At 50.4% G+C, this 27,791-nt stretch overlaps 9 protein-coding genes across 9 annotated transcripts in view; 4 read left to right on the top strand and 5 right to left on the bottom strand.

The window, feature by feature from the left end:
- Positions 1-265: 265 nt before the first annotated feature.
- GUITHDRAFT_118658 (hypothetical protein) lies at positions 266-965 on the bottom strand (the record flags this gene model as incomplete). Its single annotated transcript, XM_005822031.1, has 2 exons — positions 266-343; positions 732-965. 2 exons carry the CDS (start codon positions 963-965, stop codon positions 266-268), a joined length of 312 nt encoding a protein of 103 aa, XP_005822088.1.
- Positions 966-1,499: 534 nt separating this feature from the next.
- GUITHDRAFT_118659 (hypothetical protein) lies at positions 1,500-2,390 on the bottom strand (the record flags this gene model as incomplete). Its single annotated transcript, XM_005822032.1, has 5 exons — positions 1,500-1,694; positions 1,735-1,782; positions 1,832-1,876; positions 2,024-2,109; positions 2,156-2,390. The coding sequence occupies 5 exons, from the start codon at positions 2,388-2,390 to the stop codon at positions 1,500-1,502; spliced, it is 609 nt and encodes a 202-aa protein (XP_005822089.1).
- Positions 2,391-2,997: 607 nt separating this feature from the next.
- On the top strand, positions 2,998-5,936 carry GUITHDRAFT_146704 (hypothetical protein; the record flags this gene model as incomplete). Its single annotated transcript, XM_005822033.1, has 15 exons — positions 2,998-3,180; positions 3,228-3,678; positions 3,798-3,865; positions 3,915-4,035; positions 4,189-4,229; positions 4,306-4,344; positions 4,395-4,540; positions 4,587-4,621; positions 4,697-4,789; positions 4,836-4,885; positions 4,927-5,054; positions 5,138-5,162; positions 5,364-5,438; positions 5,698-5,805; positions 5,862-5,936. 15 exons carry the CDS (start codon positions 2,998-3,000, stop codon positions 5,934-5,936), a joined length of 1,638 nt encoding a protein of 545 aa, XP_005822090.1.
- A 1,236-nt stretch (positions 5,937-7,172) lies between these two features.
- Positions 7,173-9,177, bottom strand: GUITHDRAFT_118662 (hypothetical protein; the record flags this gene model as incomplete). Its single annotated transcript, XM_005822034.1, has 13 exons — positions 7,173-7,209; positions 7,677-7,734; positions 7,782-7,846; positions 7,897-7,979; positions 8,022-8,078; positions 8,127-8,192; positions 8,238-8,279; positions 8,327-8,390; positions 8,437-8,499; positions 8,568-8,633; positions 8,676-8,728; positions 8,886-8,945; positions 8,995-9,177. The coding sequence occupies 13 exons, from the start codon at positions 9,175-9,177 to the stop codon at positions 7,173-7,175; spliced, it is 897 nt and encodes a 298-aa protein (XP_005822091.1).
- A 6,412-nt stretch (positions 9,178-15,589) lies between these two features.
- On the top strand, positions 15,590-20,085 carry GUITHDRAFT_118663 (hypothetical protein; the record flags this gene model as incomplete). Its single annotated transcript, XM_005822035.1, has 23 exons — positions 15,590-15,677; positions 15,727-15,889; positions 15,938-15,986; positions 16,033-16,077; positions 16,125-16,358; positions 16,408-16,554; positions 16,599-17,148; positions 17,205-18,042; positions 18,110-18,140; positions 18,193-18,251; positions 18,301-18,373; positions 18,424-18,474; positions 18,521-18,574; positions 18,659-18,715; positions 18,760-18,804; positions 18,852-18,914; positions 18,960-19,014; positions 19,058-19,167; positions 19,212-19,315; positions 19,378-19,498; positions 19,659-19,763; positions 19,810-19,941; positions 19,987-20,085. 23 exons carry the CDS (start codon positions 15,590-15,592, stop codon positions 20,083-20,085), a joined length of 3,273 nt encoding a protein of 1,090 aa, XP_005822092.1.
- Positions 20,086-21,011: 926 nt separating this feature from the next.
- Positions 21,012-22,965, bottom strand: GUITHDRAFT_166065 (hypothetical protein; the record flags this gene model as incomplete). The annotated part of the gene is made up of 12 exons (XM_005822036.1): positions 21,012-21,382; positions 21,432-21,490; positions 21,533-21,598; positions 21,639-21,695; positions 21,739-21,772; positions 21,820-21,882; positions 21,933-22,083; positions 22,194-22,389; positions 22,447-22,559; positions 22,602-22,707; positions 22,766-22,828; positions 22,894-22,965. 12 exons carry the CDS (start codon positions 22,963-22,965, stop codon positions 21,163-21,165), a joined length of 1,200 nt encoding a protein of 399 aa, XP_005822093.1. The 3' UTR covers positions 21,012-21,162.
- Positions 22,966-23,579: 614 nt separating this feature from the next.
- Positions 23,580-24,474, top strand: GUITHDRAFT_146707 (hypothetical protein; the record flags this gene model as incomplete). Its single annotated transcript, XM_005822037.1, has 2 exons — positions 23,580-23,622; positions 23,663-24,474. The coding sequence occupies 2 exons, from the start codon at positions 23,580-23,582 to the stop codon at positions 24,472-24,474; spliced, it is 855 nt and encodes a 284-aa protein (XP_005822094.1).
- Positions 24,475-24,832: 358 nt separating this feature from the next.
- Positions 24,833-25,662, bottom strand: GUITHDRAFT_97918 (hypothetical protein). The gene is made up of 6 exons (XM_005822038.1): positions 25,628-25,662; positions 25,366-25,411; positions 25,267-25,314; positions 25,178-25,215; positions 25,081-25,114; positions 24,833-25,034 (listed from the first exon to the last, which is right to left on the bottom strand). The coding sequence occupies exons 1-6, from the start codon at positions 25,653-25,655 to the stop codon at positions 24,995-24,997; spliced, it is 234 nt and encodes a 77-aa protein (XP_005822095.1). The 5' UTR covers positions 25,656-25,662; the 3' UTR covers positions 24,833-24,994.
- A 690-nt stretch (positions 25,663-26,352) lies between these two features.
- Positions 26,353-27,791, top strand: part of GUITHDRAFT_118665 (hypothetical protein) — a gene marked incomplete at both ends in the record, with an annotated part of 4,227 nt that continues 2,788 nt past the window's right edge. The window contains 6 exons of the mRNA XM_005822039.1: positions 26,353-26,427; positions 26,621-26,896; positions 26,945-26,977; positions 27,238-27,305; positions 27,473-27,518; positions 27,565-27,619. Coding sequence (XP_005822096.1) covers positions 26,353-26,427; positions 26,621-26,896; positions 26,945-26,977; positions 27,238-27,305; positions 27,473-27,518; positions 27,565-27,619 — 553 coding nt within the window. The remainder of the gene's footprint in view (positions 26,428-26,620; positions 26,897-26,944; positions 26,978-27,237; positions 27,306-27,472; positions 27,519-27,564; positions 27,620-27,791) is intronic.

A 27,791-nucleotide genomic window follows, 5' to 3' on the forward strand; every position in this document is an offset into this window, starting at 1 on the left:
TGATCAATCTGTCGAACTATCCACAGAATCATGATGGTTTTGAATCGCTCTATCGTCATCGAGTCGAACGCATATGTTCTATCAAGCAATGCAGCAAGTTGCAGCACGCCTTTGCAACGTAATTTTGTATCCACCACACGCTGAATGGTTTTATCACCAGAGTGAGGGATATCGGCTGTCCGTAAACCGAGGCATGCATGCCAGATGGCAACACTTTCATAGTTCTGCTTTCAATCATGTTAGACTACATCAAGATTCGAAGTCTCTAAGCTTGCATAATCGTATCTAGCGCGTTGGTAAGGTGCCTTCCCCATCGCCTCTTGCCCTGGCCTGTGGTGTCGCCCTGTGGAGTAGAGGAATAAGACCACCTCTACCTTATTTTTTCCAGTGATTTCATGGGGATTGGGGGTAGGGGGTAGTGATTCAGGTCAAACAACAATGATTCGAAATTTGGGCTCAGAACCCCCTCCATGGATTCTAAGATGTGGGGTTGGGTACTTTTTGACCACACGTTACTTCAAATTGAATCGTAACGGTAATCCAAGAGGAGTCTTTTCGACTTACCCAGTGCTAGCTCAAGTTCGAGGTCACCCGGGAATTCTACAAGTACCCCCACCGACCGAAAACCAGCTTAATACCCCGCAAAAACGGAGGGGTCGGTATCCACCCCTCCCCTGAGAAACGAAATACAAATATCGTCGATTTGTTAAGAAACGACTTCCACAAAAGACCCAGAATCGAACGTTGCGTCCCACTCCCTGCTCCTCTGGCGTCTTCGCCCATTCAATGATGATGATGATTCTCCCAGCGACATGAACTCCAGGCTCCCCGGAGAGTAGAAGGTGTCGTGGAGGTTCAATGCCAACGGCCTTGTCCAGGACCAGCTTGATCGGCTCGCTCGTCCCCGTGTCGTTCAAAGCAGTTGCATCTTCGATGACTGCTGACAGCTCGCTGACGAGCTGCATGTCCTCTTGGCTGCCTCCATTGTGATCCTCTCCAGGTCAGTGTAAACTCCAGCCACTCTCCCTCGCTCTCCTCCTGTCGCTGCGCTGCGTCGCTGGTGCCCCGCTGACCAGCCGCCTCAGGCTCCGAGGCCTGTCGAAGCCGACTGCTTCGAGCTTGGTTGCCGCAGTGCGCCTTCGAGAGAGAAGGCCCGGGCAGCTCCTTCATCATGCGTCGAGCATCCTCCGTGGAGCCGAGGAACTTGGATGCATAGCTTGGACCCGTTCCAGGACTTGGTGTTCAAATCCTCCTCCATGTTAATTCCGTCAACTTTGATGTCGGACGGTCAAGCCTCAGCCGTTTGCGCCGCTGATCTCCAACAAGACTCTCTTGACTCTTGCGATGGACGTGTTGCCGCCGTTGCACAGCCCCTCCATCTCCTTCCTCGTGAAGCGACCAGATGCCGCCGTCGACTTGATGATAATCTTCATGAGTCCTTGTCGTCTCTGCGGCTTGCCTTCTTCTTCTGCATCCTTGCTGCCTTCTTGAGCTTGTTCCTAGACACCGTCGAAGCTGTCAGCTGTCAGCTCGACTGCAAGCGCCTCCCTGATCTTCGGGGCCTCGCTGAACAGAGTCAGGTGTACTCCCTCCATCGCTTCGCTCTCGCTCCAGATGACGTTGGCCCCTACAGCGACGAACTTCGGAAGCCTTTCTGACCTAAGCCCGGCTTTCATGGCAAGTTTGTGGATTTGCTGGCCTGGCCCAGCGACCAGCATGCCTGCCAGTGCTTACATGTACGGCAGCAAATGCTCGACCATCGATCTTGAAGTCCTCTCTTCCCTGCCAGAGCTTCTCCGCTTGTCACATTGCGGAGGAAGGAAACAGTCACCGGGATCTCATCAGCACTCGCTATCTCGGATCTATACTGCGGAGCCTTCCACATGATCGCTTTACTCTCTTGCACTGAGTCTACGATCAGTCCCGGCGATCTCGTCGAATTTCTTCTTCAGCTTCTCTTCATGGTTGACATATGATACACCGAGGAGATGCCCAGGAGAGTCATGGAGATGAAGGAAGTCACCTCGTTGCCTGCTGAGGCGGTGTATGTCTCGACCTTCTCCTTCTTGGCTTCTTCAATCTGCTGCATCATCATCTTGAAACCACTCTCTGGATGCGTCACTCCATCCAGTCATCGCGTCTTGCAGAAGCTCACGTCGTGCCTGCTGACATGTCGAGCGGATGGCTTCTGCGATAGCGTCGGGGGTGCATCCCTCCACAGCCTTGCAAGCCTGGGCTGTCCTGCTGTTCGGATAACGCTTCGCGAAGCTCTTCACCCTCTCGACGAGATCAGCTTCGAGGACAGAGGCATCCACAAGTCCGCTCTGCGTGTATTGGCATGATCTCCGATACAGCATGTTGCGAACATTTTCATCATACTGAAGAACCATACTTAGAAAGCTATTTGAAGTATACAAACCTCTCGCTTGCAGCTTCCTTGGCGCCCTGGCGGCTTCCCCTACACCTGACAAGGAGCCATGCTGCCCCTAAACCCTAAACCCTAAACCCTAAACCCTCCAGTTATCGCGACGGAGTTCCAATCGCATCTATGCACGCCCATGAGAATGCTCTTTGCAGGCCTAAAACGGCCAAACATCTTACTTTTCACAGTTATCTCCTGTCCTATCTCGACAACGGGTTGGTCGTTTGCAACGCGAAGTTCAGCGTTGGAAAGTTCGTCCTCCCCTCTTCCATCCCCTGCCATTTTCCCCGCCTTTATGCCCTTCCAAGGGGGCTGTATGAGGGCTCGAAAAAGGGACTCCCCGGGGAGTCCGGGACTCCTCCGAGCCTAAATCCCAACTTTTTACTCAAAGTTAAGTTAAAAATCAGAACAATGATTTGAATGAGTACCACTACCCCCCATTTTGCCCTTCCCAGTACCCGTGCAAATCTTGCTCAGCTGTTTGTTGTGATGAAACCATGGCAGTGGGGTGCGAGAAGCAGGCAGGCAGAGAAGATTAGCTCCATAAACACCTAAGAATATCTTGACTGTCCGCCATGGCTGAAAAAGAAGAATTGGTGATGAAGGGGGAGACATTGGCAGGCATGCTGCTTGTTGGCAGATTCTTCAGAGACTCTGGCCAGGCATCAACATCGATTATATGTGCCGAGTTGACGTCTGATGTCGACTCGCGGGCTCTCAAGAATGCTTGCAATCTCGAGCTCTTTTGCCCTCATGAGGTGAGTGGTAGAAGAAGCTCAGCCTGGTGGCTGATGAAGTGGTGAAGGATGGAGCATGGCACGGGCAGTCGATATCCTACCCTTTATGTTTGCTAGCTGAAGATGAGGGGCTTGACTTTCACGCCGGCGTCGAATGCGGCAGACAAGCTTCGTGCACCTCTTGTAGAAGAGCCAAGGAGCATAAGGCAAAGCTTGAGGAAGCCTTCGATCTAATCGCCCCCTCTTGCTTTTCGAGGAATCTTTCCTTGCAAACTGTAACAAAAACTGACTTCCTAAAATACAGTGAAATAGTGGGGATGCCCAAGCGTTTGTATGCTCTCAGTTTGCTTGAGACGAGGCTGATAGAGGAAACTCAAAGTCGTGCTCGCTCTCTTGGACTTCCGGGGAACTTCCTCATCAGTGTGGTAATGTTGGCGAAGGCACCATGTTTCTGGGCGATGGAGACTGTGTCCAAGACAATCGCATGGAGAGTCTGTGACATGATGAGAGAAATTTCAGGTGAAAACATGACCATTTTGTCTTCCATGCCTTCTTCCTGTGTTCCTTCATCTCTCATAGACCTTTGTGATCATCGAAGGACTTGTTTGATCTCTTGTTTCGTTAAGTGCAACATACAGACCTGGAATTCGCTGGGGATGACATGCAATTTGCTCAAAACATTTTCTGCCACAAGGCTGTGACGCAGGTTCCGCCATTAGACGTTCATTAGTGGAACACGTATGACTTACCTGCAGCCTATCGGTGAAGTTTTGCGGAATGAAAGCCACTGCGTGGAGCAAGACAAGGACCTGGAGCTGACGGAGTTGAGATACGATGATTTACCGACTATTTATGTAGATCACATTTTCCAACAAGGTCGGTTGACTGAACACTTGACGGCATTGAATGCGTGTGGTAGGAAGCGCAGCTCAACGAGAATACAAGGCTCCAGACCGGAACTCTTCTCTAACAAGTCTATACCTCTCTTTGCTCAGTTGCGACCTTTGTTTTGAGCTTGACAAATTCCAGGAAATGGGAGTCTCTGTGAGCTTGTCAAGACGTTCAGCGCGGTGAGACATCAATATAGGCTCCTGACACTTGCCAGTTTGTGACTTGGAACGAAAGGATACGATGATGATCTGGCAGTCGCTGCTTCTCAGACGCAGAATTTTATTCTTGAGTGAGGTTTGTGCAATAACCCCACCCATTCACGTGTTGGGTGATTGTGGATGCAGGACATTTCACGACTGAAAACGGTAGTGTGTTCAGCACTAGCATTAATCTCTTGCCCAAGTTTGGATATGCTTGATAGTGGCAACGGATATGGCATGATTGACTGTGTGTTCCCCTTCATACATGGGAACACGCTTGCTTCAATCAAGTACGATGCGAGAGTGATTTGAGCTGCCTTTGTAAAATCACTTCAGGTCTTTTGCATTCTTCGTGTCTGGGACACGCCCAGGTGACTTGGATGGTGCTGATGTTCTGCTCTTTGTGCCCCTCATTCTTGAATTCACCACTCTGAATATCGGCAAAGGTGGCGTCGAGACTGTGACGTCATGGAACAACATGGCTGTATGCAACATCGATGAGGGCAGGGTTTTGATCCTTGACGAACTCAAAGAAGAACGTATTCACGAGTTGAATGTTTGAAGATGTTCTTACTGCTATTCAAGGTGAAAACAATCCAAACTTCTTGTTGAAACAAAGAGGCAAACAAGAACAGGTGAGAGGTATAGGTCGCGGAATCCATTTACAATCTGTCAGGTCTTCATCTCGCAGCTTCTTCAAGATCTTCAGGATGGCTTTGCCAAAGAGGCGTCCAATTCTGAGATGGAAGAGTTCACAAGACAAAGCTTCTCGGCATTCACCGAAGCTTTCATCTATTGCTTCAGGTAATGCCCTTTCAGCATGCTCACGACTTCAACCGATCTTATTTGAGACAGAATGAATCGAATTCTAGCTGCTGGATTTTCAGATGCACTTGCCATATTGTACCAGAGGTACGCGTTGTGCTTGAGCTAGCAAGCTCATTTCTTGTTGTCCAAATGTCAATGCTGCTTTCTATTTTTCAAAAAAGGTCTATGCTTGTTTTTCATAGGATTAGGGTTTACTTGTAGGAGGCGAGTAGCATTCTGACATTCAATGAGCAGACCTCCACCTTTACTGGATGAGTTGAGTGTCTTTCGTCGTACTGTTCCCAGGAGGGTCAAGGGAAGGAAAATCTGTACAGGATCATCCGACAGATGGGAAAGATCACTCAAATGCTCGTCCTCCATGTGAGCGAACTAATCGTCTGCTTAGCTTGCTCTGACCGAGTTTCAGCTCCTTATCCACGGCAATTCCTGCTTTGCAGCTACACAAAGCTGGCGGAGACGAAAGCCTTGAAGGTTTTAGCTACTATTTGACGTCTTTCCGATCTGAAACATGCCTCAAGCAAGTGTTTGTTGTTCCACTGATTCGGTGAAGCCGTCGTTGCCGGCACTGCAGGTCACCTCCGAGCATCATGGCATACGTGAGTTGAATTGGTGCGCACAGGAGGTTTGGGATCGCCTATCAGACGTCTTGAAGGAGCTTGGAGCAAGAGGAGGAAAAGCTCATCATTCCCAGCCGATGAGCTTGCGTGAAGCGATAGCTCGCATCCCGGTGGAGCTCTGCTGACCGGATATGACTGACATTTCGCTGACATTTCGCTGCTGCAGGATGTCATTGAGACGATGAGAGTCCTTGCGGTGTCGTCTCATGGGGCAGCAGCAGCTTCCTCACATGGAACCTAGTGCTGAGCGAAGCGAGTCCCGAGTCCGAATGTATTTTAACTTCGTAAAGTTATTTCAATTGTACTAGTCTGGGTTTAGGTTGAGAATGTCATAGCCTACAGTTCTTTCACTATGCTCGTTCTGACCTGTGCTCGTATCAAAGTCATTCGGCACGGTGAGATCTTGCCGTCACCTCAGCCGAGTTCAACTTTTAAGACTCAGTCCGACCGGGCCGGGTGGCCGCCCGGCAAGTTCCCGCTACTCGAGTACCTGCAAAATCCTAGGAAGCAGGGGTAGGGGGCAGAACTGACGGAGAGGCATGGCGTCGCTGCTAGGAGAGATTCTCTCGTGTAAAGTCAGCTCCTCCATCTCAAAAGAGGTGAGAATGACCAGACAAGAGCGATGGCAGGCGGGGAAGGGATGGCGTGGAAGAGGGAAGGAGGGGCATGTCTGGAAGCTGCGGTCTGAGAGGTGCCTATGGCTGTCTGCAGTATGGCAAGGACAACATGCTTCATCCCGATCTTGAGAGTTGCTGGCAATCAAAACAGGAATTTGCATATTCCCTCCTCCTGCAAGTGAAATAGTATTTTAGGGGAAACCGCAGAGCGTCACTTTAGAGCTGTCCGGGCCAAAGCGTGTTGAGCAACTTCACCTCCAGGCAATTCTTCTCTTCCTTTACCAAATGTTGTCTATTCCAGCCCTTTCCCCACCTCCCATCCTCCCCCTGTGTCCAATCAAAGGCATGACATGTGCGAAGTTTCAAGGAGGTTTTGTCGCGAAAGAGATACAGGTGGTTTCATAGACCTTCATCCTGACCTGAGTTCGATCCAGCTTCTATTACAGAGCGAAAGTACAGAGAAACAATCGTTTCAGCATGTTCAAACATTTTATCCGGAAGATAGTAATGAATTGCAGAAATTTGAACTGAACGCGGGAGAAGCATGTATTTCTATTTTCTTTGGTTCTCGTTCTGATTTCCTTCCCAGTTGTGTCAAGACGGCTGAAGCTCTTGTTTCCTGATTCTACTGATCTGTTTGGCCGCATTATTATCTACAGAATCGATATTTTAGGTTCAGAAGCATCCACAAGTTGAAGGATGCTTGGTTCACGGCATAACTCGTGTCATGTTGCACGAAGAAAAATGAGGTTACCAACCTCGTTTTCACTACAAGCGAGAATACGAATGTACCAGAACAAAAGCCAGCATCTAACTTGAAGCTACATCGTGAAGTCTCCAAAAGATGTCGCAAACCTGAATCACTTTTCGTCAACAAGGTTGGCGATGGTCCCCTTTCTACGAATCGCAGGAGTCAGAGCGTTTCATGGCAGAGACAAGAATTGCCTGAGATTGGCCCCTATGTTGGTTGCCCTTGACCATGCTCGCTTAAGGAATGAATTCTTGGATTTGCTCCCTGACCAAGCTTTAGGAGATGATGGCTGTTTGTTTCTTCCCTGAAATTCACCTTCAATATCTGTAGTCTTGCCGAGTGGTCTAGTCAATGAAGGTCGTGCTTCAGCCTGGTAGGATTTCAACATGCAAAGGTTCTCGTCTCCTTTCTTTCATGTGAACCTTTGCTTCTCCCGAAGCTGCACCCTGATACTTCAAGGCAGAGGATCTGGGTGGTCGAGGGGCTGAGTCTGGACTCTCTGACCTTCGCACTTCGCCGGTACCCTCACATCTATCTAAGCCGAGACGCAAACAAATTGTATTGCATCTGAAGATCATTATCAATAAAGTGACAATTCAATGAACAAGAAAACCTGTGAGTACGAAAAAAATCATCGATGCCCTGGATGCCAAGATTCTTCCGTCCGAACCCTAGATGGCACGATCAAGAGCACTTTCAAGTACATCTCAGCGTTTACCCAGGTCTGTTGAGCTATGCACTGATGGATCACAAAAAACATCGCCAGCAAGCTTCCGTATTCCACTAGAGCACATTCAGTTCGTCTTGCTAATGTTTTCAATCCAATTTCTTACTCAATCAACAGTCTTTTGCCTGACGCCTCCCAGGTGAAGTGCGCAAAAGCTTCAGCTAAGTCGCCATCGTCAATTTGATGGCCCTTTGAAAGCATTAAATTATCGAAGCACATCAAGGAATGCACCTTCGTTGAATGGCGCGAGGGTTTCACTGGATCGACCATAGATTCTGCATGAATTAGCTGTATATCAAAGTAAGATTCGTCCTGGATGGGGTACAAATGGGAAACCATGTTGTCTCTTTGACTTAGTTTGAGTACGAAAACTTCAACAAAAGTAAGGTTCCGTTCGCAGACCTTTCGTGTATTCAGTTCCTAGCAGCAAAGCTTGCACAAAGAAACCTTTTCTGCATTGAAAGCGTCTGCATAGTCACGTGCCAGAACCTAATTCGCTGTTAAATATCGTAGATGAGGTAGACGACTACACTTACGTGCGTCATAGCATCGTCAAAATATGCATGAGTAGGTAACTGGACCACAGGCATCTTGGCTACCCTAAGTTTCCACCATCAGACTCTTGTCATCAAGCACTTACTATCACAATTTTCGCTGAGATCCATCCGGTTTTGTCTCTTTTACTTCAAAGCAAACATTTTGTGCACCTCTGCAAACAAAGATTTCGTCAAAAGATAATACAAACTTGTGGCTTTTGATGCAGGTAAATTTACAAACCGCGCGAATGGACGATCAGAAAAATCAACAAGAACCTTTTCCTTTGCCCAAGTATCTGTTGATGTACTAGCTTCATAGTCAGTCGACTTTCTTATATAAAACGAATACCTATAGTAATATTCCACTGCAAGCTCTGGCTCTCTGACGTCCTTTTGGGGGGTCTTGAGTTATCAAAGTCAGCAACAGGAAAATTGAATGCTTGTCAGTCACGTCAGGTGCAGGCCCATCAAATATGTCGGAGCACAATTTTTGTCCCTGATAAATATTGTAATTGGTAAGCCCTTTCATTTCTGCACCTTGTGCACTCAGCTTCATCACCTTGGAAATGGTTCTTTCTGAGTACGTCACTTCTTCCTTCTGCCCAAACCAGACACCTCTCTGCAATCCAAGCAGTCAGAATTATCGCCTTGCTCCTAGAACACAGCACCTTGGGTGATAAGGGCCTCCTAGGCGAAGCTGGAGGCGAAACTCCACGCTTTGTAGGACTATCTTTGCCCCTGCCCTTCTCCGTGATTGAGGCATCGTTCTGTTTGTACATCAATCCAGGAGGACTGACAGGTCTTCTGCTCAAAGCTGGAGGGCTCTGTGGTCGATCCTGCTGTTTTCGCATGGTTGGACTGGTAGGCCTATCGCGTGGCCCACGAGCTCTATCTTGAATTTCTGCAGTCAATCCCAAACCATTTGCCAATTTGTTGGATGAGGCAATTTTTTCTTTTGTGGCGCTCTTACGAATCAATACATCCTGTCGTTGGAAATCGTCAAACAGTAAAGTCTACTCAATCTCCATGTACTGGACCTCGTCAGAGAATTTTCGGTTCGTGCTGCTTTCTTCATTCGATTCCCTTGATGGCGGTCAGTTCGAAAATAATGTGATCAAGCATACACACATTGATCTCCGAGGAGAACTTGGTCTCTCTCTGGCTTGCATGCGCTTCATTTTTGACTGTATCTGGATTACAGGGACGTCAGAAGCATAATGAAAACGCAAGACGATACTTCATTCAAGTCTTCTTGAGACGATTCGCGTACAGGCTTCCGATAAACCATTTCCTCCTGAGATAATTCGCGTACAGGCTTCCGGAAAACACCTTCATCTTGAGACGATTCGCGAACAGGTTTTCTGAAAGCAATATCCTCCTGACTTCCTTCCCTAGACAATTTCCGCACAGCACCATATTCAAGTTCATGTTGAGACTTTTCTGAACGATACGATTGTCGTTCAAAGCTAGCATGTTCTTGAGTCTCCCTCTCAACTCGAAGTGAAGATCGTTCTTGCCTCCTTGGCGGAGACCTTGCACGCATGACCGTATGGGCGATAACAGAAGCGGATAGAATCAAAGCGTGCCCGCCAATGTCACGAACAAGTGTTTTGGACCTGCAATAAAGAAGGAAAATCCATTAGTTTGGCATCAATCTAGGATGATTGTTGCATAAGGATATGATTTAGATAAAACTTCTCAGCGTCTCAGCAAGGTTATCATTGTCTGGGACAATCCAAGAATCACACAGCCAGGCAAGATGATGGTTTAGGGGAGGTTTAGGGTCTCTCAAGATAGTTGACATGGAGGAACAGGAACGAAATCTAAAAATGAGCGCCGTCCTGGCTTCAACCTCCGTGGGGGCAACAAAAATGTGGCGAAGAGGAGAAGTTAGGAAGCTTTCAAACAACAGGACGGGGCTGAAAAGTAAGAAGAATGGAGGCAAGAAGGAGGAACAAGAGACGCTGAGAAATAGATGAGGAGGTTGTAGCCATTCTTGCTGGTCTCAGCGACTGAGGGAGTAGGCTGCGATTCTGCTGCAGCCTCTGCCATCGTCTTGCGACCGGAGGTTGGGGGGTGGGGTGGGCACAACAAGTCGGTTCGAGTGTGAGTGGGGTAGGGGTAGTAAATTGAGGAGAGGAACAATGGGGTCTGTGGTACACTTCTGTTTACTTATCCTTCAATTATTTACACGAGGCCGGCTCCTAAGGTAGGTGGGGTGGTATTGACAGGTATGCCGTTCGAGGGGGAAGGTGGTATGTTCAGTTTGACTGTATTTTAGAGAAATAGGCTACAGGGGTAGGTAGGGGTTGTAGTCTGAGGGTAGTAGGCAGAGCCGGTTGCAGGGGCAAGGGTCGGTAGGAACCGACGGGTCTTGGCCCCATCAGTCCTCTTGACTTGGCGGGGGTAGTAGGATACGGTAGGGGTCACTGAACGGACTTAGAGAGGGGTCGTGATTGAACACTCTTGACTCGGACCCCGGCGGAGCGGCATTACCGTTGCCGGGCCGTACCCGGCGGCCCGGCCGCCACCGTGACTCGATTCCTCATAAGTACCGTACGGTAGTATCGTACGGTACTCCGACAGAGTCAGGAGGCCCGTCCGAGCCTCGGAGAACTCGGAAGTTCAACGGTTCCGAACTTCCGGCTCAGGCTTGGCCGCCTTCGGAACTTTACGGTACCCTGTAGTCACTGAGTAGTCACGATGGCACACGGTGACTGCCCCGCGGCCCAGGCCACCCCGGGCCCGAGGTAGCGTTGACATTTTGCTTTTTCTGCTTTGGGGTGTATGTTTTCCCGTGAGGGGGTTGTTCTGCTTTCTATGTGGATTGGGGGGTGGCGTGTTTGAGGATTTGAAACAGGGTCCAAATTTCAGGTTTATAACTCTGATGTTGTTTTCCAATAAGATATTTTAAACTGTATTGTGGAATGGTTGAGTATAAACAGAGAAGTAGGGCTGCACCCCAGAAGTTGCAGTGAGATCATGGGGTAGTCCACTTACTAATTTGTAGAGCCTTCTTATGGTACAATTTTATAAACAAGTTTGAACGACCTCTCTACACGCCATGAGCCTCCCCTTGTTCGGGGCACGTCGCACCGCTCTGTACTGCCCTAACCATGGCTCGCAAACAGCGAGCCCGCGGCAGCGTGTGCAGACATCAGATGTTCACCGAACATCCTCATGGGAAATTCCTGGGGTGTAGAGATGATGATCCTTGAGGAGTGCTTCGTACAGTGCGTGAATCTCACGAAAAATCGTTTGGTGAGCGAAGAGCATCAATAATACAAGTGAAAATCACCATCACAGGGATACGTTGCAATCGAAACCGGGTTGTGAAATACCCTAAGCTATCTGCGATGCATGACAGGGAAACTGAGTTGGAGTAGATGGATGGAGATTACACACAAGACGACAGGGAATCATCATCCGACGGTGACTGGATTGTTCAAAAGCCGTACAGTCACCAGTGAGCTCAAGAACACATGTCTTCACGATGATGGCTGATAGGCTCGCAAGAAATACAGTGCATTTTAGCAGTGAGCTGCTCGATTGCTTGAAACCACGATGATCCACAGCACTATCGAATGATAACAAGCAAGTCCAGTGGTTCGAGAAGGATTCTTCATCCGGTTTTCAAGGATGTGTTGGAACGATGAAACATGTTGCAAATCACCCAGCAAGGTCTATGCCATTTCATCACATGATGCATCATCTAAATATTACTGGTGTGAACTTGCATCAGATCGTGTGTCCATCAATGAGCCGGTGCCAAGCAGATGATACGGTCACTGCAAACACGAGCACTTTGAAGATGCTGATATTACAGGCCGTACAGCATTTATGATGTGGCTACATGTCACATGCTTCTTGGTTAACACAGAAATAACTTCGCCAGGCAAAAGATGGAACGTCGTCAGGATTACAAGGAGGTCGGTTGTGCTTTTACCCAGATTGAAACGCTTGTAATAAAGATATGATCACCTGAATGTGGAATTCTGTGTATTGATTCACAGTGTTTGTGGTTCGTTTACAATCATCGAGTGCTTGCTCTGTTGAACAAGGCACCCCTCTGTAGAGCCAAATGCGACAAGAACTCTACTGTTGCATGGTAGCATTGCGAACTGTCCAAACAAGGCAGGATTGATTCAAAGAACATCTCATTTATTGATATCAGATTCATCTGCACATTGTTTCATTTCTAACTAGGTTTCTGCAGCGTTGTGGAAATGTCATGACAGAGGAAGAAGTTGCAGTGGAGAAAAATTATTCAACGTCATGAAACATGGAAATGCAATTGTCAATGCACTTGATCATGGATATAGTGATTCATGATCAACAACGATGATTCAAAGTCATCTATCCTGGCAGGTAAAGAAATCCTTTGTGCAAACGTCTCTTCATGCATCATTGAACGGTTGAGCATGTAAAGCTTTCTCTATAGAAAAGTGAGGTGCATGAATCCTGACCGTAAGACTAGAAGAATTGAAAGTGAGTGATGACATGAGAACACATATCTAGACAGCAAAGTCGCTTAAGGTACAGTTGATACAAATTTCTCACAAATCATGCATTTGAGCTCAACGTTCAACCTACGGCAATTTGAAAGAAGGGTCAATCAAAGTTGATTCTGTTCAATGGTGAATCCATCATTAGTTGCTTAGCTGTTCATGAAAATTTCATCTTGTCTTCGAAGAATATTTTCAAGTACACTCGCGGATTGTTTGTACCTAGGGTGCATATTCCAGTACACGATGGATGATTCAAACCTTGGCCCAACCTGCAGAGTTGAGAAAGAAGCTTGATCATCTCTTACAGGTATGATATGAGATCTTCATCTGATTTCTATCTCAGTTGGGTTGGATTCGAAGTCTCTCAATATCAAGGTTCATCCTCGCGAGTCAGGAAGGCACCATTTCATCGCCTCTTGCTCGTCCAGGGAGAGGGGGCTTGGGGAATGAGAAAAGGGGGCTACCCCTCACCCCCTATCACAGAGTTTCAAACTGGTTCAAAGGTGGGTAGTTGAGGGTGCTCCATACCCACCCCACCCCCCAACGAAAGTCAAACGGAGGGGTTCTCGGAAGTCGAAGTTCCGACCAGTTTGGCCCTCGTTATGTACCATATAAACGCTGCAATATTAAGTTGGTACCACAGATACTTCTAAAATTCGTACTTTTACTTTGGTTTGGCGTGGTGAGGTGTCCAAGCAACAAAATTCAAATCACCCTACCCCTCTTTGGCCCTGCGCAGCAACGATTTTCCTAAGAGCGAGTCACCCTCCCACACGCCTTCTCAAAGTAGGGTACTCCCACATGGCATGAAATGAAGGGACCCCACAGGCCCTTCGAAAAAAAAAAAATCTTGCCAATTTTTCCTATGAGCGCCCGGCCGGAAAAGCAACGCGGGCCCGGGGGCCGGGGGGGGCGCACGTCGGACGCGGCCGCCCACCGCCGGGGCCCGGGGACGCCGGGGATGACTCAGTGATCGGACTGAGACAGTCGGACCGGAAGTGATACCATGATACGAAGGCGCTGAAAACTCCCTGACCGTGCTCTGCCGCCTCGGATTTCAGTCCCTTCTTCAAATATTCTTTCATCTCAGATACTAATTTAATTTTCCTCTCACGACAGTGCGGCCTGGCGCCGCAGGCTCGCCCAGAATCTTGAACTGATCACCGTGGGTGGCAGCCCCGGCATAGGCTAGGCTATCGGATAGCCCCGCTCACAGAGCCGCTGGCCGGGCAGTGGCGACTCGGACCTTCAACGGTTCGGCCCCGGGCCGCGCGGCCCGCCGCCGCACCGGCGGCGGGTGACTCAGCGCCCGCGACGCCGTCCGATCCGATCCGAGCGACGTTGACGGTGCCAGAGCTACAGTTGAGGCACTGAGTCAAGTGGGCCGTCTAGCCACAGTCACGGTGGCACGGTGACTGTCAGTGTGCGGCTACTGAGCCGAATCACGAGTCTGAGTGCCACGACTCGGAGGCAGCAGCAGTAGTGTAGATAAGTAAATTCTAGTACGAAGAAGCGTGATTTTCAGCTTTGAGTGAAGACGGCGAGGGAGGACAGCAAGGAAAGCTACTCCTGGAATACCCCCACTCACTTCCATGCCTTGAAAGACACCTGGTTTAGAGGCTCCCCGTGTTTTAAGCGCCATGCAGGCGATAGCCGCTGCTTGCCTCGCCCCTCCCTCGCTCCCTCGCTCCCCCGCTCCCTCCCCCTCTCGCCCTCTCCTTCATTTTCTCCTCCTAGTCTCTGTTGCTGACACCCCCATCGTTGCCCTTTTCTTCTTCCTTCGATGCTCTCTGCTGCACCAGCTCTTTTCCAATTTCTTTTCACCCAAGTTTTCTCTTGGTTGCGCAATTAACTGTATTCCCTTTTGGCATGAAATCTTCACATTTGAACCGTTTTCAACTCGATTGCATTCCTGCATCAAATAGATCATCTTCTCATTGATCTTCTTGTTTTAACCCTGTTGGGCGATTCGTAGAAACCTCTTGTGTTGGGTATTTTTATTATCGTCCAGTGCTGCTTTCGTTGATCTGCAAACTTGTTTTGTGTTTGCTTTTACAATTTGATAGAATCCTGACAATCACACAGAGAAATATCTTCCTATGTCGTCGCGATGCCGGTAGATGGAATTCGTCAGATTCGGTTTTTTTGTAGATGATAGAGGTAAGTTGAACCGGCCACTCTTACTCATTCTTAACGCGCTGAACCCGATTGTATAGGAGCTTCTTTTGTTTGCTAAGCGCTGTATTGCATGCATGCTAGTGATGATGCATCTTACGAAGGCTATGTGAGTAGTTGCATTGAGGATATGCAGAAATGCATTGATTTTTGAGCGCCAGACCTGTTTCTTCCAACCATCTTGCTTTTGTGGGAACTTTTGCATCACACGTTGGCATTTCATGGTGCTTCACAACGAAAGGAATGAAGCTTGGCCGTTCTCAATCTTCGGTCATGCACTCCGAACCATCAAAACAATCATGTCTACCTTGTGTGCCTACTATCTCTTCTTGTAATCCTCTCAGCAGCTCTACTTATGGGCAAACACTTCTGGATAAAGAATCCTCTCCAGCGCTCAAATTCAATGAACGTACGAAATATTTTAAGACCTTATGAAGGAGCACAGACAAGGTAGGATGCGACAGACAGACAGCATTTAAACCTAAAAGGTGATCCGCTATGCAGGAGCTTGACTCGCCGTAGTATGCAAGTCGAAGAGTCGACACCATCTCAGGTGAGGAATCAGCAGAATTTGACACGAATGAAATGTATTTATGAACAGCTTGGATCGAAGAAGTACCAAGTAGACTCAGCTGAACTTCTTCCAATGCATGAGAAACTGAGATATGGTGAGCGATCCGATGGAGGCTGTCTGTTCCAGTGATGTTAGGGTTGCAGGAGTTCTTCCAAACGGGTTGAGGTATTGCATATTCCCCAACAAGAAACCAGCAGGGCGATTCTATGTGAACTTGGAAGTGCATGCCGGCAGTGTGGACGAAGAGGAAGAGCAGCAGGGCATTGCGCATTTTGTAGAGCATGGTCTGTTTCTTGGGACGGAAAGGTTGTGCCTTGTTTTCAGTTCTCTCCTCTCCTCTTATTTGTTGTGAAGATTCAAATCTCAGAAAGCCATGAAGAAGTTGCTCAGACGTCTCGGCATGGTACTTGATATTGAAAGCGTTTACTGCCGGCTGACCCGAAGCACAGGCGTACAATGCTGATGCGAATGCGTTCACGGACTTCAGAAGCACCGTATGCTACTTCTTGTGAACTCTCCTGGCGATGAGCCACCTCTCCAGGTTTACACGCTGTCAGCCCCCACCAAGGGTCGGGCAGAGACGATGCACTCTGCTGCCGGTCTGTTTGGCGACTCAGGCGTGAGCACGGCTCCGCGAGAAGACCTTGCTGAAGACGAGTTTGCCGGGGACGATGAAGTGTCTGAAATCGAAGGCCTTCAAGCCACTACCGACGACAACACACAGCTAGTGCTGGAGCTGTTGCACCAGATGGCCTTCAAGGCTCTTCTCAAGCAGGTGAGCCTGGCGCTCAAGGCACGGAGTGTAGTTGACACTTGGATGGTAGGAGGACATCGACAAAGAAAGAGGGGCAATCCTCTCTGAGCTCAAGGACCGAAACAGCATCTCTCAGCGTGCAGCCATGGAGTTTTACAGGTTCAACCACAACGACACTGTACTGCCCAGGCGGTTTCCTATCGGGAAGGAGGAACAGGTGAGCGATGGGAGTTCTCCAATCTGTTCTTAAATGCTGTGAAGGTGAAGCGCTTCAGCTCGGAAGATCTCAGGAGATTTTACAAGCGCCACTACTACCCGGCGAACATGTGCCTCTATGTTGCTGGTGACGTGGACCCCGCGGATTTCGAGAAGAAGATTCAGGCGGTCTTTGGCAAAGAGCAAGCAGCCCCTGCCGATGGTTCCGCGGGCGTCGAACCAGTAGAGGAGGATCGCAAGGTGGAGCCAGTCTTGTGGCCACGGCGAGGGGCGAAGATCGTCCATCACGACCTGATTGAATCGCTGGACCCGGCCCCTGCGATCATCAGGACCTCTCCTGGCGTCAACGTTGTCTCGGTCCCTGCTGCTCAGCCCCCAAGCAAAGAACATGGAAGCTCCAACAAGTTTCACGTTCTCTCCCACTCGCTCATCACTGACTTCAGCGTCTCCTTTTGCGCCAAAGGGAACCTGCAGACGTTTGCGACTCTCTCTGACATGCGCGAATCCGTGCTGGACTCTCTGGTTGGCATGATCCTCGAGTTCAGAGTCAACGAACGCCGTCTGCGCTCCAACGACCCGATCTTCAACGGCATAGGTACACTTGCTTTACTTGCTTTGCCCTGGGAACCCTCCTCACTCAAATCCCTCTAGGTTGGACATACAGCAGCTCGGCAAGAGACGGATGCTCGATGAACTCTTTTTCCATCTCCTCACAGCCTCGTCACTGGAAGGCGGCGCTAGAGATTGGTCTGCAGGAAGCAGCTCGCATGGCAGAGCATGGTGTAACCGAAGCCGAGTTGTCTCAGGCTGTCACGACGCTTGTCAATCATTTTGCTCAGCAGGCGACGCTGAAGAATTCGCTAGAGTCATCTGTATGGATGAGGAGGATCATGGAGTGTGTGCAGGCGGGCGACCAGGTAATGAATGCGGAGAAGAAGTTTGAAATCCTCGCGGAGATCTCCTCAAGGCTGACGCCGAAAGAGCTGTCGGTGAGGGCGCGAGAACTTTTCAATGCGGTCACGAGCTACGTCACCAACGACCAATGCAAGGCCTTCATCTGCATGCCCGACAACTCTCCCGACATGCAGGACTTCTCCCACGATCTCTTTCTCACCATCGTCGAGCGAGGTCTCAAAGACCCCAACCCGCCCGAATCCCTTCAAGTGCCCGAGAGACTTCTCGACGAGTCCCACCTCAACGAGCTGGTGGATCAGATGAAGCCGGCCATCGTGTCGAGACGCGTCGACGAGGAGGGAGGGACGGGAGTAGTTGTGCTCAAGCTCAGCAACGGAATCAGAGTTGCTTACAGGACCAACGACAGCAGGCCCAAGGAGTTTCGCGTTAGGATCTCGGCGGCTGGAGGAAGAGTTCTCGAAGATGAACAACGTCAGGGTCAAGCAGTTGCAGCCTCTGCCTTGTGGGTCAATGGAGGATGCGGTGGATATGCAGCAGAAGTTGTCTCGCGCTTTGCGAGCATGTGGGGACTTTCGTATGACGCAGCATGCAACAGGCAAGCACCTTTCGGCTCTGATATCCTTGTGACGCTTCTGACACAGTGAGGAGCTTCATTTCGACATGCTCGTTCAAGTAAGCTCTTTCTGCTGCTCTCTCTTCCCGCCATCGCTCATGTTGGGGCAAGGCAACTGTTGATGGTGCACTGGAGCGAGCGATGGGCCTGGTCTGGATGTTCTTGCAAAGGTGACGAGCTTGCAGCAGGATCTAACGTGTCTCACCTTCTGCCTGTCAGGCCGAACTTGGACCAGAAGGCCCTTGAGCGCTTCAAGATCCGCGTACGTCGAGCCTCTCAGTCCCTCGACAAGGTGAAGCATGTTTGGCTGAGGAGGCGAAGGCTGAAGCATGTCTGCACTAGAGCGTGGAAAGAAAGACGTCAAAACTCTTCTTGGACATGATGATCTCACCGGTGAAGACTGCTGACTGGCTTGTGCGGGCTCAAACTGCTTCTTCAGGAGCATGCATGGCGGCTGCAGGAGCTCCGGCCTGAGATCGCAGACTCCTTGGATGTGAGTGAGACCGTCAACTCCTCTACCTTTCAACCCTGGAAGCCTGGCCCTCTCTTGCTCGAGTCACTCACGCGCGGGCCGCAGGTTGAGGACGTTCGAGCGATCCTCTTCAAGCAGATCGCGACGGAGAATCTCGAGATGGTGCGGCAGGAGCTGCGTGTGTTGCCCTGTGAAACCTCAACTAGGTTGTCTCGGGAGATTTCGACCCGCAAGAGCTAGAGAAAGCGTTGGTACTTGCATGCTACACCCACTCCTCAGCTGCTGACTCGCTCGCGAGGTTCGATACATGGGGACCCTCCACCGAGAGCAGGAGAAACCTTTCCTCGACGAGATGCAAGAGGTGACGTCGGATGAGGCGCAACGGCCGTTGAAACGTGTGCAACAGAAGCTTCGACTCAAGTTCAAGGGCGGCAGCATGAAAGCCAATGCCGAGCACTTGGGTTCTTTGCTGCCTCTCTCCTGCCGTGTCTGATGAAGCTGCAGTGGACGACACCGAGCGCTCCTACACCATCATGGGCTTCCCTGCGGTTAACCGCTGGGGATACCTCAGGGACGTCGACGCGGGTCTCTCGCTCGACTTTCGTGATGGAGCGGTCGCGGCCGACCTGAGCTTGCTCGCTCTGACTTTGTCGTGCAGGCCCTCAGCCTTGTGCCTCCCACCCTCCCCAACGGTCGCCCGTACTGCAAGTCCATGCACATCTCGCGAAGCCTCTCAGTCGCCTGTGACGTCATCAGCAACAGGTGATGCCGCGGGTCCTGTCCCCTCTCCCTCACCCAGCACATCGGTCACCTTGTCCCCGCAGACTCTTCGAGGAGATTCGAGAGCGGCGAGGGCTCGTCTATGGCATCTCCTTCCGTTGGCGACCTTATCGCCTCATTCCCGGAGGATACTGCACCATCGACTTCATGCCCAAAGCTGACATGGTGCTCCTCCCTCCTCCATCCTCCCTTCTTTCTCCTGCTCCTCCCTCTCTCCTCCTGCTCCCTCTGTTTCTCCTGCTCGTCTTGCTCCATCCCCCATCCCTTCTTGCCCCAGTCCCGTTGGTGTCTGTGGTGCTGGCCCTCCTGGTTGACGGAGGAGCAGATCGAGGAAAGCATTGCGGCGGTCAGAGAGTGCTTTCATCGTCTGGTGACAGAAGGGTTCTCCATGGACGAGTTCGAGGCGGCCAAGAGTCCTCTGGTCACCAAGGTGAACTTCCGCCATGTGCGGGAACAGGCTGAGGGTGCGGGGGCAGGTGAAGGAGACGGAGAAGCAGAACGTGTTCTGGGTGCAGCTCATGGAGGATCTCGGGAACCCTCTCTCACCCAAGTCCATCGGCTGCATCCAAGATGTCTCCGATCACTACGATGCGCTCACCAAGGAGCAGGTAAACGCCCGGGCTAGCAACTCACTTCATCCTGATGTCGGTCAGGTTGAGGAAGTTGTTCGTTGCTGCCTCGGTCATGGCATGGAGCACATGGTCATCGCTACAGGCACGTCAGGACCCCAGGAACAGACTCAAGGTGTTTGAACCTGCCTCTTCCCTCCCCTCCCCTCCTCCCCTCCCTCCTCCCTCCCTTCCCTCTGATTGGAATCTGGTTCCCTTTCCTTGCTCCCTCCTCCTCGTACCTCACTCTTTCTGCCGTTTGGTTCCCTCTCCCTCTTGATCCCCTTCCTTTATCTTCCCTCCCTCCCTCCTTCTCTTGGTTCTCGAAGCCTCTCGGTTGCTTATGCAACAGCAGCAGGAAAGGAGGCCATAGAACGAGGGTAGAGCTCGTAGCAGAGATATTGATTTCTCGTTAAACGTAGCTGGTGGCTGAGACGATATTCTTCTGCCATTCGAGCACGTCGCATCGAGTTAGCAGCAGCACCACCAGCTTCTTGTGCTTCGCGTGCAGCATGTCCACCACCACAGGGTCCGTAGCAAGGTTTCTCAGAGCTGAAGCAGCATACTCCAATGAGCTCGCCGACGCTGTTCCATCCTGCAGCAAATTTGCTAGGCCATTGATAACGTTGCTGTAGGGGACGATGAATCGCTTGTTCTCCCGCTCAACGGTGAGGCTCCAGAGAGCTGCTGCAGCAATCTCCCGCCCCTGCAGCTCGTCCTCGCCCAGCAGAGCCGCGAGTCCCTCGAGGATGCCGGGCTGGCGGCAGAGGTCTTGCTTGATGAGGTTGGTGATGGTGCCGTCGCCCAGGCTCTTCCTCGCACTCTCGACTGAGTCCACCCGCATCTTCTCTCCTCGGCTCTGACTCTGAGCGCTCAGCCGCCAGACTATCCTTCCCATCATCTCCTTGGTCTCCCTCTCCCCGTGAAGCAGCAGGTCAGCGATGGTGGGTAGAAACGTGTCGCCCTCAGGGCTGCGGTGGCTCAGCACCTTGAGCTTGCTCTCGTCATCACAAAAGAGAGTCCAGAGCAAGGCGGCAGCTGCGACCTCAACGTCAGCTGAGCGAGAAAGCAGAAGCACTCTCAGTGTCTCCATGAGCAATTCGTCATCCAGAAACTCTCTCTTGAATTCATCCGAAAACGTGGCGAAGTTTGTCAGGACGTGAGCCGCATGGTTTTGAACACTGTGATGCTCATGAGAAAGACTGTCGACAACAGCTTTCATCAGTCCTGGATAGTACAGCATGATCTCAATAAAACTTCCATGTTTCTTTGGAAGCCAATCGTACGAGCTGAGAAGTAGAGTGAGAGGAGAGGAAAGACAGCTTTCCGGCACCTTCGAATGTTTTGCCCGTCCCTGGGTTGCAGGTTGAAGTTATGCAGGAGCAGACAAGTCGCATTACGCAAGATCCGCATGACAGAGATGGGAATCAAGTTGAGATGTCTGAGGTGAGGTCAGGGCCGGGGAGTGATACGTTGCAGAATCAAGAAACCTTGACATCTCTTGAGAATTTCCTTGTCTTGTCGATTGCAGATACTGTTTGATCTCTTCCTGCTAGCAGTGTCAAATTGATCGAGCAACAACATCTCTTACGTTTGACTGCGAAGTAGCGTCCTCGAAAAGCTGCATCATTCCCTCCAACATCCCCATCTCAATCAGCTGCCTCCGCATCAGACGACAACGAGCAGTCAGCGTGGACCTCTATCAGCTCTTCTTCGAGGATCTCTTCAGTCGCATCAGCAAGCATGGCGATCGCCTGCGCATTCTCAGCTCCCGCTCCTCTCATCGCTCCGCGTCACTTTGCACTTGGTCGACACATCGGGAGCTTTGAGACTGAGCAAGCATGTCAGCTGCGCTAGATGAGAACGCGACCTTCGGACCGGCTGGGGATCAGCTTAACGCTTGAGGACCATGCAAGCGCTTTCGCTGGATCTTCAGCAGCTCTGACGCACAAGCTCGAGTCAGGTCTGCCAGCGGCGAGGGAGGAAGCAACCTCGGCCGACATCGCTTCGTGCCCACAACCTCGTTGGTCCTCCCCCTCTGAAGCCGCTCATGCTCCTGACAGAGAAACCTCAGCTGGGAGCCAGCAAGACCAACCGACATGCCTTGTAGTCGGAAATGAACTCCCCGAAAGTCGGGAGGTCCTGCGGGGGTTTACGAGTGTGTAGGCTGAGAGGCAAGCACCGTGAGAGAGTGAGTGCCGTCTTCTGCCATCATCACGATGAGCGTGCAAGAAAGCTAGCCAACAGTCCACCTATCGCAGTTGTCGGCTCAGAGTCTTGGTTGGGGTCTTCATCTATCCTTATGAACTTCTTTGAGACTGCCGTCCAGTCAACTTTGACCCCAAGCGCAACCTCATCACCTTTTTGCTTGGGAGCAGAGTCGGGAGGAGGCTCGTCGAACAAGGTCCTGTATCCTTTAGGAACAGCTTTACCCCCGTAGTTCTTCACCTGCATCCAAACATTCAGCACGCACCTCCCCTTCTCCTCCTCAAACTGATCGCTTACCAGTTTCTCGTGCTCTGCTGGAATAAATCCGTCGTCTTTCTTCCACAAGAACAAGTCTTGTTTGGACGACTTCTTGGGTAGAGTCGCATTCCACCACTCGTCAACGGCACTCACTGGCAACAAGAGTGAGGAGAGCAATCCAAGGGCTCTATCACCTTGCTCTGTGGAGGATTGATGGTTCATGAGTAAGGTTGGCCCATCTTCAGGAGCATTCTCTTGTACAATCGATGTTCTGGTTCTGAGGAGTCTCTGACCCGAGGGCTGACATAGATTGAAGCCATCTCAACATCCAAAGAAGACCAACACTGATCTATATCACCTTGGAGCTCTTCTGCGAATCTGAGTGTTTCTTTCCACCAGAAGATGTTTTTTCCGATGCTTTCTAATGGCCAACCGAGTCAAGAGAGAAAGAAAATCTCGTTTCTCATGATTCGATGCTGCTGGTACCTTGGCTCGTTCTTCTTCCCGCTCTCTACGCCGAAGCTCCATCTTCCAGGCGAAGTCGATGGCCTCAGTCATTCTTGTTGCGACACGGGCAACTTCAGTCGTCGGTCATCAGCATCAATGCTGGGAAAGCCTTGCTTCAACGAACTTCAGTATCTGCTAGACGACAACTTCCTTGACTGCAATGATGACCACTCACACCATCTTGCCTCTTTACTCCAAGTTAAGTTTAGCCTCCATGTCATATTTGGAAACGCAGCTCTCAAAGATCGATGATTTAGCTGCGCGGCGTGACCAGGGCTCAAATTCATCTCGACATGTCATCTTCTCGCACTGACTATCATCAATCTCATTCAGATCAACATGTCATCTTCTCATCAATCTCATTCATATCGACATGTCATCTTCTCATCAATCTCATTCATATCGACATGTCATCTTCGCTCACTGCACGACACTAGTACTGATCTCATCTCCTGCTCATTCCTATCATGTCATTTTACCAACCGAACATGCGTAGCTACTGCTACGATAAGTGAGTAACTTATCACTCAACTACTTTCAACCAACTCGCCTCACCAGATGAACTAGAGAAATAAGGGGGCATCGATACTGACATTATTGGTGTATATCCTGAACAATTTCTCCTGTCCCACAGAGTGAGCTTCAGACGCATCAGGTCAGCGACCATGTTGGAAGGAGAGGAGTTGCTTGCAAGGACATGCAGACACAGTGAGAGCTGTCTCGTGGTCGGAGGACGGAAGCAAGATAGCCTCTGGCTCCGTTGACAACACTGTGAGAGTGTGGGAGGCAAGCAGTGGAAAGGAGATCGGCTGCTTCAAGGGGCATGCTGGAGACGTTTACAGCGTATGCTGGTCGAGAGATGGCAAGGGGATTGTCTCTGGATCTCTGGACAAATCTGCCAGAATATGGGAAACAAGCAGCGGGAAGGAGGTTGGTTGTTTCTCAGCTCACTCGTACCCAGTGTGGGGAGTCTCGTGGTCGGGAGATGGGAGGATGATCGCGACGGGGTCAGGGGACAACACTGTGAGGGTGTGGGAAGCAGACAGCAGGAGAGAGGTCGTGAGCTTAAAAGGACATTGTTGTAGTGTGAGAAGTGTTTCGTGGTCGAGAGATGGGAGGAGGATCGTCTCAGGATCATGGGACAACACTGTGAGGGTGTGGGACCCAACCAGCGGGAAAGAGGTGCATTGCCTCAAAGGGCATGCAGGAGATGTGTGGAGTGTCTCGTGGTCGGAGGACGGAAGCAAGATAGCCTCTGGCTCCGTTGACAACACTGTGAGAGTGTGGGAGGCAAGCAGTGGAAAGGAGATCGGCTGCTTCAAGGGGCACACCAAAGGCGTTTACAGCGTATGCTGGTCGAGAGATGGCGGCCAAATCGTTTCAGGATCCGGCGATGGCTTTGTCAGGGTGTGGGAAGCAAGCAGCGGGAAGGAGATGGAATGCTTGACTGGACATACGAGAGGAGTGTGGGGGGTTTCGTGGTCGGGAGATGGGAGGATGATCGCGACGGGGTCAGGGGACAACACTGTGAGGGTGTGGGAAGCAGACAGTGCGTACTGATCGGATACAAGAGCTGACTCTCGGACGAAACCATCATGTTGTAGCAAGAGCGGGCGATAAAACGGTTAGCAAACGTTATTACATACTCACTGCCACGATCAAGGCAACTGAGCTGTCTGGAGTAATTGCTCAAAGACAGAAGGGGCAGAAGGCTTCAATGTCATACGTTTTGGAAGCAAATTGTTTTTCTTGGTGTGGACGTAGGTACTGTCGACATGAATGAAATGTTACGCAACGCAATGAAGAAAGATGTATGCGGTGTTTTCTCTTGTAAGAACCGAGCAAGCAATGTGAGAATCGAAATTCCCAGAAAGCTTCTGCATTTTCTCACGAGAGATCTGCTGAGTTTGCAAGTTATCCACCCACTGCTTGCATTGATGATGCATTGAAGAGAGTAAGCAGCAATAAGAAACAGCAAGCATCACTGTATGCAGCTGCAGAGATCATTTTCTGTGCTAAGAAGGGGAAGGACGCCTTCGATATTGACCTCCCATGATCGGCAATCTCTACATTTCTGTTATTACGACTGTTCCTGCAGTTTCTTCACACGATATTCAAACCTGCAACCTCGATCAATACAAACGCAATCAACTTCGTGAAACTTACTCCTGAAATTGACACTTCTCGTAAGCATGCCTCTCTGTTTCGATGGAGAACATCCGTCATTATCCCAATCTGCAGCCTCAAACCGCATTTTGTATACCTTCTGTGCATTTCCATGGCAGGAAGTAGTTGGCGTATCTACATTTTGGCAAAAACATCAGCGAGTATCATTGCAAGATCGCATTTTACCTGCACTTGTTCAAGGGGATGAGCAAGTGCGAGCAATAGTCGCGATACCTGTTCAAGTTTTAGCAAGATCAGGGGTAAGATGATACGGTAGCTGCATACGCAGGATCAATCTTATTCTTCGCGCACTCTCCTTTGTTGGGTGGTACTGTATTCAAACAAGTCATTGAAGCAAACAGTATCAGCGAACACAACATGGCTACGCCCAGTGGACACTACATGTTGCATAACTTCCAGCAGTCAAGAGGAATCGAGTATCAAGAATTACATGAGACAGATCGCATGCGAGCTTCAAGGATTTCTTGTGATGATGCATAACTACAGTCTCCCTGCCATCACCATACGACCCCGTCCAGTCCCTCACCTCTAACGTATTCGCCGCCGCCACCCATCTTCGATGTCGCCGCTGCTGTCTAAAATGGTTTTAGATTTACAACCAATTCACGTAGGAATCGTATCAATGTATTACCCGATCGTATGGAAAAATAAACAATGTTTTATTAATTATCAAAGAATTATCAGTTAGCTCAAGACATTGTACCATTAAATTCTATTACTATAATATGGATAAAAATATTTTTAGAAGTTCAGACGCTAGCTATGTTGCCTGGTGCTGCTTGGCTAAACGTTCGTCACAATCCACCCTACCCTTGTTCGTGCAAGCTCTGAATATATCCACCCCTACTATCATGTGCTTTCACCCACCCCTTTCTATAGGTCCGATTTCTAGCAAGGAAACCGGACCCCCTGCCCTACATTCAAAGTGGAGAGTTCTAGAGCGACAGGACCCCACCCCTCCGTCTGATAATGATACCCCCACCCCAGATTTTGAAGTCAAGTTGGTATTAGAGACAATACCATGACCCCTCCCTGGCTGGATCTGATTGAGCGGTACCCCCACCCCCATGTTATCAGTCCCCCCAGGCGGCCGGCATGCTTCGAGGAGGGAGGGAGGGGAAGGAGGAGGAGAAGAAGAAGGTGCCATGACAAGAACAACAAACAGAGCAACGCTGCATGCTGGTATCGTGCAGGACCAGTCGAGCCATGCATGAATCTCTCCGATCATCCTGACTGAACGCTTAGGCGAGGATGGAGAGATCTGTAAAGAGAGATCAAGCAGTGAGATGTATCGTAGCCAGCAAGATCAAGCAAGCAGACGATCCTGTAACAGTTCGATAGTACTAACTTGATTGTGATGACTTTGATGGGAGTGATTACGGATCTGACTTCTGACTCCCCGACGACACGTGTTCTGCTGGAAATTTTGAGGAAATTCTATGCCCTCATTGCATGTCGATCTCACAACATCACAGCTCATTTCCCTTGACTGGTTTTCGTTGCTTGACATTTGATTCAGGTGTCGTTGTTCGCTGCAAACATGAAATCTCTGCATTTATCTGGAAAACTCGCCTTCCTTACCACTTTCGTTCTCCTTTCCCCAACTGGCGCGCTCAGAGTTCAATCCAACCTCGCATTTTCTCCGTCGCTTCTCATCTCGAAGAACTCCCATGCGCTTGCCCTGTCTTCCGTCCAAGGACGAAGGGTTGTCACGCTCCTACGAGATTCGAAGGATGGAAGAAAATTTGACAACCTCAACGATCGAGCCAACAAGCTGTCGGAGGAGGCGAAGAAGGTCAGTGATTGAACCAGTTCCTTGCTACGTCCTCACGACTGCTGGCAGTACGAGAACTCAGACGTCTCCGACCTGGCTGAGGTAAGAGCAGCACCGGGAGATTCGTATGAACAAGGATTTCTTGTCGGAGGCTGGGACGGGAGGGGGCGGATGGATGGGATGGAATGAGATAGCGAATGGTGATGAGAGGGAGGGAGAAATCTCACAGGGAGCTCGTCAGGGTCTGCAAGACGACGTGACAGCATTCAAGTCGAAGCTGCAGGAGGCGCAGAAGAAGGCAGGGGATCGAAAGAGCAAGGCGAGCTAGGAGGTTGTGTTTGCTTCAGCTGACTGGCTGGCAGGGCTTCCTTACAGCGGGAGCGGCTGCTCTCTTGGTGGGACTTGCAGCCTGGGCCTTTGGGCCGAGAAGGTGAAGGCAGAAGAGAAGTGGAGGAGAAGGACGATCTTGAGGGAAGCGATCGAGAGCGTGTCGGGCTGTGAGGGAGGAAGGAGGGAGGAAGGAGGGAGGAACACAGGGAGGAACGGAGGGAGGAAGGAGGAGGCACAAAGAAAAATAGAGGTGAAGGAGATGGGCAGGGCTGGAGCTGAGATGAAGACGTTTGCGTTCAACAACGCGCCTCAGGTGATCTGCCTTGAAGGTTTCGACGCCCTCACATGCTGCGCTTCAGCAGGAGACTCTTGTTGGGCCAACCCTCCCTGATGACACGTTCATCTCTGCTTCCAGTACGACCCCTCCTCTGTCATACCTGTCCACTCCTCTCTCCCTCACTCCCTGCTAGCTTGGCGAACGATGTTGGACCCTGTTAAATCTGTCCGTGCAGGAGGGTCACGGGAAGTGATAAAACAAGGCTGCGTACGGGGGGAAGTCGGATGTTTGGTCCCGGGGCATGACTTG

This window comes from Guillardia theta (assembly GCF_000315625.1).
Source record: "Guillardia theta CCMP2712 unplaced genomic scaffold GUITHscaffold_132, whole genome shotgun sequence".
In the NCBI taxonomy this organism is placed as follows: Eukaryota; class Cryptophyceae; order Pyrenomonadales; family Geminigeraceae; genus Guillardia; species Guillardia theta.

Excerpts from the sequence above, each read along its gene's own strand:
- GUITHDRAFT_97918 (XM_005822038.1), bottom strand. The coding sequence starts at position 25,655 with ATGGGTGGCGGCGGCGAATACGTTAGAG. Across the intron at positions 25,412-25,627 it reads CGGCGGCGAATACGTTAGAG|TACCACCCAACAAAGGAGAG; the intron begins GTGAGGGACTGG and ends GTTTGAATACAG. Across the intron at positions 25,115-25,177 it reads GCCATGGAAATGCACAGAAG|AGAGGCATGCTTACGAGAAG; the intron begins GTATACAAAATG and ends CCATCGAAACAG.